Raw genomic sequence first — 12,645 nt, forward strand, 5'->3', positions numbered from 1 at the left:
TGATTGTGTTAAGCTAGCACTAAGTCCCTCCCCCATCCACCTTTATTCTTTTCTTTACAATAAGGCTTTCAAATAAGTCATGGCTGTACGGCAGTGAAGCATCGGTGTTGAACACTGATGTCATGCTGTCGATGATGATGATGATGATACTTACGGCCCCCTGAATGCCCGATCCCAAAGGTGGAAGGAAATTTACTTGACCTCAACGTTTTGCTTGAAACCTTTGATCCTCCATGATCAGCGCCTATGGCCACTACTTCATATGTACCGCCAGAGACAGATCCATTGCTGCAACCGAGACGTCGTATCGGTCGCGCTAGAAAACTGTTGGAACTTTTCCAACCTGATCCACGTTGAACGATCAAGAGGAGGAGGTATCAGGAAGGTCAGATTCCTGAAATCATCCACTGAATCTCCGAAATCTTTTGAGACCCTCGGTTCCGCTAGATGCTAACCAGACAGACAACGCCCGCTCAATGTGCAGCGTTTCACAGCCTTGTATCAAACCCAGACAGCGGGAATCAGCATTGAACTAAGTTCAGTGTCCCTCCAATAAGTAGCTTAAGGCCGTTGCATTTTCACACTCACCCTCGCGCACTCGTTTGTTCGCAATAAAGCTGTTGTGTTCGCTTCGGTGAGTCTTCTTCCGGTACTAGGCAGTGGAGCGGGGTCAGCACTCATATGCAAGAGACTAGCGAATCAGCGGATGTAAGACTTGTATGCTCCATACCGTATTGTTCACAAGCAGCTCACATGCCAGGTTCGCACACACTTGAGTGACATTTTCCCGATAAGTCGGTTCACTTGTCAGCCAGCCATAAGCTCAGGAGCGTGGTTAGTCGATCGTAAGATAGGGTTGAGTGAGAGAAGTGGTTTTCACATGTAAGTCCTATTGTTGTGCCTGTCCTCTCTTCATTTTAGCCGGGACTCACGTGCTATTTACCGCTGAGCGGACCCCCTCCTGAACGCTAACGTATCTCATGAGCATCTTTTTATCCCATTTGCGTCTTTTACTACGGCCACTCGCTCAGGCTGTCGGGATTCACAATGGGTCGAGTGTCAGAGGTATGGCGCGTCTTTCCCTTCTCACCTCGGTGGCTGGCTATGATAACAAGCACCCCAATTGTCTGACCAGTCTTCCTTCCCAGTGGGTGTATGGAGATGATGCCTGCTTTATCTCGCGCACCAACACTTCTTATGTCCTTGGTGAGTCTATATCATGACATAAACGTGCATACGTATTATGTGATTCTCCTTTGGCACTTCTTACTGACCTTTCCGTTAAATATAAATCCATATCCTTCTAGATCCGACACTGAATTGTAGATGCTGAGCTCAAGCGTTCCGTTTCCTTTGTTCGCCAGTTCTGCATTTGTGGTTAGTGTGACCTTAAGTCACTGGATGTGGTGAGGTTTTGACTTAATGATGTTTTTTTTAGTTTGTTTAGCTTTTGAACCATGGTAGAATCCCGTCGGTCGGTTAACTTTATCTGCATGCTAGTAACCCAGACCGGAAAATTTGATCTAATGGCTGTATGACTTCTACTTCGATACCTTATTCCTTAGTTTCCACTACATGGCATTAGTGCTTAATTCTTTAGGCTCCATGATTGAACTTCCCAGGCAAACCTTGGCAATAACCCCACAACAAAATTGGTGGATCGAAAACTAAACGAGCTTGTCGTTTACGAAACCATTGATGGGATTCATTTTTGATAAAATTAATTATTATTGCTTATTGCTCACAAAGGTAGTTTGCTAGGGGCTGGAGGACCTATCGTCAAAAACCACGTATGCAAGTGATGTATGTTGGTTAAAAGTATGCAACAAGTGGAGCGTCTGATACGTAGATGTAGACAGAATATCAATAAGGTGCAGTTGTTGAAAATTAGGGCATTGTAGACAAATGAACATCAATTGTAGTCTTGGAAGTATGAAGACCATAAAATGGTGGAAAGACAAAAAGTGGAAACAAATTCCAAAATAAAGCAATCGTGGGGGAACATATGAAAACAACTTCTCGGCAAGGGGAAACTGAGACGTGATACAAGTGAATACAGGGGCATCGGTTGACCGAACAATTGCGTGAGTCGAACGTCAGATCGATGGTCTCTCAGCTGGTTGTTGCCTTCCAGATCACGTAGGTGTGGTCTACCATTGTTATATCCACAGCTTTGGAGATAATAAGGATGATAGCGATGGAGGGGTGGGTGTTCGGATACAATCAACTACCACGTCCAGGAATGAGAGTTAAATGAGGGATTTCACAGGCTAACATGAAAGAGAATAGGGGGTACGTTTCTTTTGGAGATATAAGGATGATAGCTATGGAGGGGTGGGTGTTCGGATACAATCAACTACCACGTCCAGGAATGAGAGTTAAATGAGGGATTTCACAGGCTAACATGAAAGAGAATAGGGGGGTACGTTTCACACCAGAGGAGTTTGAATTGCTCATCGACGTTGAGGATTGGCTAACCGTCCTAGTTGAAATGGTGGGTAACGGGAATTAGTGTGGATAAGCTAGACTGAAGCGCAACTCGAGGTTGAAATTGTGGAATTTGAGGCAATCTGTTGGAAAGATATCTCGAAATCTCAGAGCCATGAGTAGTGGGATCCTTTATGGTCAGCAATGGGAAGACAGAAGGGAGAACTTGAATTCCCACTAACTGTTTTTGGATGGTTCCACAGCTACTGAATTCCTGCAGATTTGTTGAACAGCTGGTCGGTTTGGGACTAAAGCGTTTTTAGGTTTGTTAGTGGTGACTGCAGCAACACAACCCGAACGAGGTGAGGAGCCACGCATGATTAAACCTTTCCGAGAATAAGGGCTTGATCGGTTTGTAATTTGAGGCATAATTTGGCCCATTCGGTTATTAGAGTAAGTTTCGCAGCGAAAGTCGCTAGATCATTGGTGATACAACAATCTCAGGTATAGGAGTCAACAAATTCTCGCTTAGTTTGGCTTAGTGGCGTCAAAAACATGGTCAGATGGAGACGTGTGAAGACCGGTGAAAGTTGAATAAAAACCGGTTATTTAACCGTGACCAAAATGAGTCATCTGAACGTGATGAGGCTAGGTGGTTCGAGCGCAGTCCGAGGCTTGTAATGTGTCATCGTCGCCGTCCGGAATAGACATTCTGAGCTGAAGATTTGGTTATCGAAGAAGTTCTGCCTCGTGGCCCGCTGCGTGTGTGTGCGACGAGAAAGTTAGAAATGGAATGCAGAGTTTGTCGATGGGGTCTGACTGTAAGGTGTGTTCGCAGTTGAAGTTCGCTGTGGAGGAAACTTGAATAGTGCCACTATCATCAGGTAACCAAGAATGCAACAGAAATATTGTTTACTTTGAAGAGGGGATACTTCGAAGCTAGAAATATTGATAAATGGTTGAACAACAGCCTGAAGAGGATAGAGGAAGTAGATGGAATGAGCCTAGGCATAAGTTCCCCCATAAAAAGGAAGCAGTGGTGTAGGGGAACGAGAAATGTGTGATAACCTTGCCAGGACGGAAAATGATAAAATATGATGCACTATATTATCGTTACTGTTCAGAATTCAGATGTTGTGGACTGATGCTTCGGATTTGCGGGAACAGCAGCGAGTTTTTTCTGATAGGAGATGGGTATCCCGACCAACGAACCGAGAGTGACCAACCGTACACCACCGCTCCATGGACAGTAGCTTCAGTAGCTTCAGCCAGTAGCACGAGCATTTCCTCTTAGACCATGAGTGACGCCTTGGGAGCCGTCGATGTCACTCTATTCCATATTTTCCTTTTAGTGGTTGGGATGCTTTCTTATTTTTTTATTAGGGTTCTTTATACGCAGGAGTGATAGCCATCCGTGACGCCTCTGGAATGTACCCCATGTTTGTAGCACGAGTCCTCTTAGACCATGAGTGACGCCTTGGGAGCCGTCGATGTCACTCTATTCCATATTTTCCTTTTAGTGGTTGGGATGCTTTCTTATTTTTTTATTAGGGTTCTTTATACGCAGGAGTGATAGCCATCCGTGACGCCTCTGGAATGTACCCCATGTTTTCAGTTGTGATCAATGAGTACGTCCAACCTCAGTATGGGCTTGACCTAACTGTGATTTATCACATGACTGCTTGGCTTCGGGCTGCTCATAGTTCCGCACATCAGCTTGGTACGAACCTCTTGGCGAATGAGCTCACTAGATCACATATTCACCAGACCTACCTTTCAATGTCTCGCTATCACTTGTTTTAATATTGAAGGTGTTGCTGATGGTGTGGGAGGATGGCGAGCCTATGGTGTTGATCCCGGTCGGTTCTCCAGAGCAGTTATGAAAAACTGCGAACGACTTGTCAGTTCCGGTCGATTTCGTCCCAACCAACCGGGGCTGCTCATCGCACAAAGTTACGAAGATGTTTTAACCTCCAAAGAACCAATCCTCGGAAGTGCGACCCTGTGTGTGATTTCGCTACAACGCAACGAACACCGCATCTACACAGCTACTTTGGGCGATAGTGGATACCTGGTTGTACGCCGAGGGCGAATCGTGGAACGGTCTGTGCACCAGAAACACACATTCAATACACCGTTTCAGCTAGCCTGCCCACCTCCAGTGCAGTCCCGGAATTTCTATCAGGATCGGTAAGTATATTATTCCATTTTGAACTCACCTCTTTATGTCGCGCTTCTTCAGCGTTCACCTCTGCTGCTTTGGTTTTTACACCGAAAGTGGGTGGTCAATCAATTAATTAATTTCTTAGTTAACTGACTAACCAACTAACCTAGTTAAGTTCTTTAAACCAGTGCTGTTTCCGACCATATCGAGAATAAGTTAGTTGTGAAAAACCAAAAAACCTGTAGGAGTAAGCCAACTCCAATTAGGTTTGATGTGACAAGCAAACCGAGCAGCAGTGTCGGTCTATACGGGATTAAAATTTGGCGTATCATGGAAACCCGCGGCTCACATTGGATTCACGGCTTATGGCACTCTACCCGTAATAGGCTAACTCTAGTGCAAGTGTGGTTGCCTACCCGGTACACTCATTTGGTTGGTAAGTAGGGGAGTTTTGCACGATTGCTTTTGAGTGTTTCTGTCAGACATTGAGTCCATTTTCATCAAGAGTGCTCGATGTGCACAGTGCTGGTGTAGTCGTATATGCTGGCGACGTTACGATCTCATACATTAGGGTCAGGTTTGATTTGGAAAAGTGAACTTTGGTCTTCGAGAAATTCATGTTCTTTGGTGCTAGTGCATCCTCTTCTTTGTCGTTGCGCAAACTCAGTACTCGAATCTAAACATCAGATCATTTTTTAGTTCTCTCTACATCCCTCCTGTTTGAATGTTCTTCTAAGGAACTTAGAGATCTGAATTTGCACTTCTACGAGGAACGTTACCCTCTTTATTCTTTAATACATGATGGCATTCTATAGAGGAAAATGTTGGTAGCTCAGGTATCGTAGGTGGTGGTCGTTGGCTTGTTCGCTGAGCTGGGCAATTTGATTGCAAACGTTTCATCGTGCACAACCACCAACCCAACGCTACGCACTACTACGCTCCACAATAACGCACTGATGATGTCACCTCGATTGGTGATGAAACGTTTGCAATCAAATTGCCCAGCTCAGCGAACAAGCCAACGACCACCACCTACGATACCTGAGCTACCAACATTTTCCTCTATAGAATCTCATACATTAGGGTCAGGTTTGATTTGGAAAAGTGAACTTTGGTCTTCGAGAAATTCATGTTCTTTGGTGCTAGTGCATCCTCTTCTTTGTCGTTGCGCAAACTCAGTACTCGAATCTAAACATCAGATCATTTTTTATTTCTCTCTACATCTCTCTTGTTTGAATGTTCTTCTAAGGAATTTAGAGATCTGAATTTAAACTTCTACGAGGAACGTTACCCTCTTTATTCTGTAATACATGGTGGCATTCTATAGAGGAAAATGTTGGTAGCTCAGGTATCGTAGATGGTGGTCGTTGGCTTGTTCGCTGAGCTGGGCAATTTGATTGCAAACGTTTCATCACCAATCGAGGTGACATCATCAGTGCGTAGTTGTGCGTAGCGGTGGGTTGGTGGTTGTGCATGATGAAACGTTTGCAATCAAATTGCCCAGCTCAGCGAACAAGCCAACGACCACCACATGATGGCATTTTCCCTCCCCTTCCGGTGTACTACTACTTCTGCTTTCTCTAATGCCTGCTGAATGTCATCGGTTGCCAGAAGCGTCTCTCTAGGTACTTTGGTACCCAAAGTATCTTCACGTATAATTTATAGCTAGCGAGGGTTGGCTTTCGACAGCCAATTCTATGAGTCAGTTTTAGAGTTTTCGCACGCACCATTTCTGAAGACTGCCCTCGTCCCATGACCCTAGAAACTGCTTTTTATGAGGGATGGGTTTAAATTTAACGTAGAGATTTTCTAGGATGTTTGTCTTAGTATTCCTCATTATTCCTTGTTATATCTGCTGATTTGCCAATCTGTTGTATCTTACCGCTGACCCGTTCCAATGCCTAGTGCCGGAAAAAAAGACTCACAGAAGGGAACACAACAGCTATGCACCGAACAAGCAAGTGCGAAAATACAGCGGTCTCAAGCGATTTATTGGAGGGACCCTGTCTGAACTTGGTCCAGTGCTGGCGCACGCGGTCTGGGTTTGATAAAAGGCTGTGACGCGCTGCATATTGAGGGGGCGTTGTCTGTCTGGTCAGCATCTAGCTGAGCTGAGGGTCTCAGTAGATTTTGGGCATTCAGTGGTTGCTTTCAGGAATCTGACCTTGATATTCCTAATGTAAATCAGCATGCTATGGATACACTGTTTCAATCGTTTGTTGCTTATTTTGAATAACCTATGTACGTGAAAAAAATAGACAAGCAGTACGGCTGAACATGAATTGTAGGGCGGTGTTCGTTGGGTTGATTGGCAAAACAGTAATGCAGTTCTGGTAAAAGTTTATTCATTGATGGCATATCCTTTTTCAACGAGTATAACATAGGAAAGCAGCGTGGAGCTAGTGAGAAGCAAATAAAATGAGGATTTGCTTTTAAGCGCAGAAACTGTGCTACGTACCCTTTCGGTACATAGCTCTTTTGGAACCCGTAGGAATCTTGAAGGCTGAAATACTCCCAAAGTGCTCAAGCGAAGACGAGAACAGCTGTGAAGCTAGGTTTGAGTTTCCGTCGGGGGCCAAAAACATTCCACTCAGCAGCCCTCGATCGTAACCACCGAGTTCGAGCAAAGTCTAGATCTAGGCGTCAAACACGAACTGTTCTTCGCGCATGATGACTCCTGGATAGGTTAATCCGGCAGTGCCAGGTCTATCGCAAAATCATCATCAATGCTCATAGAGTCGCAGATAGCGAACAATCATATACCACTGACTGAAGGCCCCTGTTTAACAGCAGCTGTGGAACAACGTGATCGTCACAGTAGAAAGTATCAGTACCGCAGTCACTGACGTGTATGGTTTGGATGACAGCGAAAGAACATTCAGCATCACAGGAATTCCGCTTTTCATTATTTCAGACTGTCTTTGACGTTCATCTGATAATGTATCAGTTTTTTACGGTTTCTCGTTGATTCCGGCATGGCGAAATGTGAAATTGAGCCAATGTATCAGTTTTTTGCGGTTTCTCGTTGATTCCGCACAGCAGTTAATTCCGGCATGGCGAAATGTGAAATTGAGCGTCCCCCGGGTCCACAGCGTTGGCGCAACACAGGTATTAGGACCCTTCAGCTAGCAATCTACAACCCGGTTGTAGATGGTACAGTGTGCTTCATGAACGACCCATAGGGGTCTACCGATATGGGGCGAGTGCCGCGGCCAGCCATCTCTCTTGATAAAGGTTCGCCCGTTGACCGTAATTATGCAGAGTGTTCTTGAACCCCATCCCCAACGAACTACGTTAAAGGTCGCTTCAGCGACCGTAAATCGGCGAGAAATGCGTTTTGGAGAGATAACTCTACTCAGTTTGATCGAGCTGTTGCTACCAATTACCGCTGACCTTGCCTCCAATGCTTTGTAGTCGGTCACCCTAAGCTACCGTTGTCATTTCTGGAAGTTCACAGCCCCCATCAAACAAAGCATGCCCGACCTTGACAAACATTAGGGAGAAATTTCATTGGTAATATGAAACGGTCAGCGGTAACATCAAGCCCTTTCACCTAACTCCTCATCAGATAGGAGAGAGAGTTCACTGAGACGTAAAACGCAAAGGGATGAGCTAGCGAAATGAAGGAACTTTTCTTGTCCAGAAGTTACCACTCGTCCTCAGCCTCTGGCCGAAATTCTACTAGGGTACTCCATCCCCAAGGAAACACCGAGGGACACCAAAGTCATTCCCCCCACAGCAGTGACCATTCTTGCAAAGGGGGCGAAAGTGAACTTTCTGTACGTCCATGAATCAGTTGTCCCGCTATATCGACAAACCAATGGAACATTTCCAGGACCAGAGCTGGATCGGTCAATCTATTTCCGATGGTCAAATATGACAGGTCATCCCCAATTACTCGTCTTTGGAATTCGAAAGGGGACTGCCTAAAAGATTAGAAAACTCTGATTCCAGTAGTTAGAACGATCTTATTTGAAAACTTAATAGGAGTTTAATCATGGCCTTCATGAACCTCTTATTTGGGAAATTGAAAACATATTGCACGACTGGTGCATATCGGCCTTCAATCCCGCTCAAGAACCTTATGTGGTAACTACAGTATACTATCTTTTTGCCTGCAGATTACCACAGAGACTCAGTGTGTACAGATTAATAGCAGTATGAAAAATTAACTCGAGAAGAATAGAGAGGTCTTCCACGTGAGTTGCGGCGGCAAGATTGATTGCACCAAGATTAATTACAGTTGGCGGATGCACCGTGGTCATAGACTCTCTACTGACCATGTTTTCACGTCGTGTGTGTGTGAAGCCATGCATATTCAGGGACGGACTGAACTTTATAGGGATGTGACGATTTTCGTGTCTCCATAATTTATTGAGCTATACTGCGAACACCTACCATTCCAGGTTGCCTAAAGGCTCGATTAGCATCGTCTCCTGGTCCTCCAGGTTGGGGGTAGCAAAATGTGTGGCCACTTTGTAGGTCGGTCTGACGGCCTTACGCTAATCGTTACCCTGAAATTAAGCTCTTGAGCAGGAGGCCTTGATTGGGGACTCTAATTTTCTTCCTGTCTAGGTTTGGGTACCCTGGCAGTACCCTGAACCCAAGCACAACCGTGAATTTCACAGTTACCAGTCGTTTCATGCAACATCAGCTATCGCGTGGTACCATAAGCCGCGTTGCCTTACCCGCTGCATACAGCAGACAACTGATGACCTCTTCCTTATTCCTCTACCATATATTCGTTCTTCCCTTTCGTACACGGTTGCCAGTGATATCTCCGTAGGCCCGTTCTGAAGGATTTACGGATGCGTTATCCACCCATTCCATGCCACATCGATGGTTAATTCGGCGGTCATTTTGAAGATGCTGTCCGTAACCAACCAGTTCTAAGCGCCGAATATCGAGCAACCCTCTAAAGTATCTCGGAGCCCGGACACGTATTCCTCCTGGTCGAGAGCACAACGCAACCCGACGAGCTGTCATACGTCGGATAAAAAAGAGCATCTGTCTGGATTGGGAAGCTTGGTGCGTTCAGAACTGAGGAGCTGGGAAAGTGAGAGACCATGGGAGTGTGCGTCACGCATTCCAACTGAGGCGCTCAATACACCCAGAGAACAAAAAGTCACTTGACAAAAACGGTCAGCTCATCTCTAAAAGGGCAGAACGCCTAAATCGTTGGATTGGGGACTCAACAGCTATTCAGCTCACCAATTGCAATAGCTCAGCAGTATTCTCTACTTGCATGGAGCTCCGGACAATGAACTTAGAACCTCCAAGGGCTTACTAAGCAAATTTCTTTTCTTCCTCAAGCGTCACTGAGCTGCTGTATAAATTCGTCACTGATGAAGTGGTGAAAACTCTGCAGGATCTCAAAAAGCCCTAGTGTTCAAGTCCCTGCGGGCGAGAATCTTGCCGACCTGGAACATGCGGAGGGTGTTGCTCCTTTTTTTACAATAGAGCAGGAAGCGCAATCTGTGCTGAAAAGAACTAACCAAGGTCATCCGTTCTTCTGCATTTGCTTTGTGCCACGTAAAGTAGCCTTTGAGCATACGTTCAAGTATTCAAAGAGCGACGGTGGACTTTGTAGAACAGTATACAAATCTCAGAAGATGCGTGAGCTATGACGGTAGTGTGACAGACGAAGTCAGTGTACAAACTTCAAAGGCCAGCGTTGCTTTTGCCAATTCTCGTCACTTGTGGTATCAAAAAAGGAATATCCATAAGCTCAAAGGACGCGTGCATTAGACTACAGTGCCTGCTGTTTTGTTGTATGGCTGTGAGACTTGGACTCTTCAAGCAGAGGTTCTGAGGCCTCTTCAGGTCTTCGACCACTTATACCTGAGAACTGTGGCTGTAATCGACTGAAACCAGCAAATTTAGAATGAGCTAATAAGGAAGCTGGTCGCTGGTGAACTAGATACTATTTCACTTGAAGGATCTATCCAGCGATGCAAGCTAATTTGGCTGAGTCATGTGGTGCTCATGCTAATGTACCATCAGCCGAAAAGATCTTTGTTTTCCTCTACTACTTCGGAGGGGAGGAAATATAAGGGCGAATGAAATTTGACATGGCAGAGGGGAACGAAGGATGTTGCGTAAAGTAGCCTTTGAGCACACGTTCAAGTATTCAAAGAGCGACGGTGGACTTTGTAGAACAGTATACAAATCTCAGAAGATGCGTGAGCTATGACGGTAGTGTGACAGACGAAGTCAGTGTACAAACTTCAAAGGCCAGCGTTGCTTTTGCCAATTCTCGTCACTTGTGGTATCAAAAAAGGAATATCCATAAGCTCAAAGGACGCGTGCATTAGACTACAGTGCCTGCTGTTTTGTTGTATGGCTGTGAGACTTGGACTCTTCAAGCAGAGGTTCTGAGGCCTCTTCAGGTCTTCGACCACTTATACCTGAGAACTGTGGCTGGCTGTAATTGAAACCAGCAAATTTAGAATGAGCTAATAAGGAAGCTGGTCGCTGGTGAACTAGATACTATTTCACTTGAAGGATCTATCCAGCGATGCAAGCTAATTTGGCTGAGTCATGTGGTGCTCATGCTAATGTACCATCAGCCGAAAAGATCTTTGTTTTCCTCTACTACTTCGGAGGGGAGGAAATCTAAGGGCGGATGAAATTTGACATGGCAGAGGGGAATGAACGATGTTGCGAGAAGTTTAGGTGCTGTTGATGCTGTTCGTCTGTCAGAATGGGGTCCACGTGACCCTGTGCCCGGCTGGTTATACTGCAGGATATGGTGGCTAACGGATGTCAGTGACGCTCATTTTGTGATTTCACGTGACCGAGTGTTAGGAGTGAAAGCACCTCGGATGGGTGTGGTAGACTAGCCCTAGTTCCCCCCTATCCCTTTTTTCTCTTCCATTATAGTATAGGGCTTAAATAAATTGATATGGTTGTGCGGGATCGTTCTTATCTGGCGTTGTTGTGAATGCTCATGATGCTAATGTCGAGGAGGGATGCGTTTGATACCTCCAGAAATGAATCCTCATGAAACACGTTTTTGAATTGTTTGATCCGTCGAGGAACGTCAGAAAACAATCGCTTTTTTGCAAACATTTTCCGATTATTCCAGAGTGTCTGGGAACAATTCTCTCGATCATTTTACTCTAGCACGCAACGCTGTTGCCTGGCAGTAAATTTCGGAGCTGAGATCACCTCTATCAAGCATGGTGTTGGGCAAACAATGTCTCGGTGAAAATGAACCTCCATTGAACCTGCCAGGTTGTTTGGTCAAACACCGAATTAGCTCAGAAATGCACTTTGTTTATCCCCGTTTCCCGATGCCTCGTCGTTGTGTGTTGGTGAAACGTGTGCATCAAATCACCCAACTGAGCAAACAAACTTAAGAGCATATGTAGCTCCAATCGCATTATATCGTCCATTACTTTGACATCTAAAATTCCCCACATTTATTCTGTCCCTACCCCCGATCCACCTTTGTGTTTTTGTGTGTGCAAATGAACTGGCGTCTTTGTTCCTGCCACTTCATTCATTTAACGTTGAGGTCATTTATCCATTTGTGGCCAACCTTATGCACGTGTGACGTGGGAGACTGCTCATTTGGTCTGTACCTTTGTATTCCAAGTGGATCGTTTGTTGCGGACAAGTATCTATCGTCGAAGTTTGTATATTTTTTGAATTTATGTTTTACGTTATGTTTACGTTCAGAAATCCAGCCCCGACTTTGTTTTGCCTCCCCGGAGGTTCTGGTACTACGCGTCACTCGAAGATACCGTTTGGCTGTAACACACAGCCTGAGCTAATGTTTTTCGCCTACATAACTCGACAGTGACACCGAAAAACGCAAATCACTGTCAGCTGTAATAACCGCGTGCTCGTCGTACAGTGGTTGTAGCTGCCGCAGTTTCGTTCACCGATGTTTTGAGGGGATAGGTACAGTGGGCTGTCAAGTGGAGGGGGGGTTGGAAAAGGAGCTATGCATTGACAATGCTCCGAGACATCGATGGTCAAACACTGAAAGTCTTTTGACGTCCTCGGCGCGCAGCGGCCAGGTTTCTGATCCATATAGTAATATTGGG

At 45.4% G+C, this 12,645-nt stretch overlaps 1 protein-coding gene across 1 annotated transcript in view; it reads left to right on the forward strand.

Moving 5' to 3' along the window:
• Nucleotides 1-920: 920 nt before the first annotated feature.
• Nucleotides 921-12,645, forward strand: part of T265_06839 (hypothetical protein) — a gene marked incomplete at both ends in the record, with an annotated part of 33,894 nt that continues 22,169 nt past the window's right edge. Inside the window, 2 exons of the mRNA XM_009172221.1 lie at nt 921-1,206; nt 4,239-4,617. Coding sequence (XP_009170485.1) covers nt 981-1,206; nt 4,239-4,617 — 605 coding nt within the window. The remainder of the gene's footprint in view (nt 1,207-4,238; nt 4,618-12,645) is intronic.

The sequence above is a fragment of the Opisthorchis viverrini genome (genome assembly GCF_000715545.1).
Source record: "Opisthorchis viverrini unplaced genomic scaffold opera_v5_148, whole genome shotgun sequence".
NCBI classification, from domain to species: domain Eukaryota; kingdom Metazoa; phylum Platyhelminthes; class Trematoda; order Opisthorchiida; family Opisthorchiidae; genus Opisthorchis; species Opisthorchis viverrini.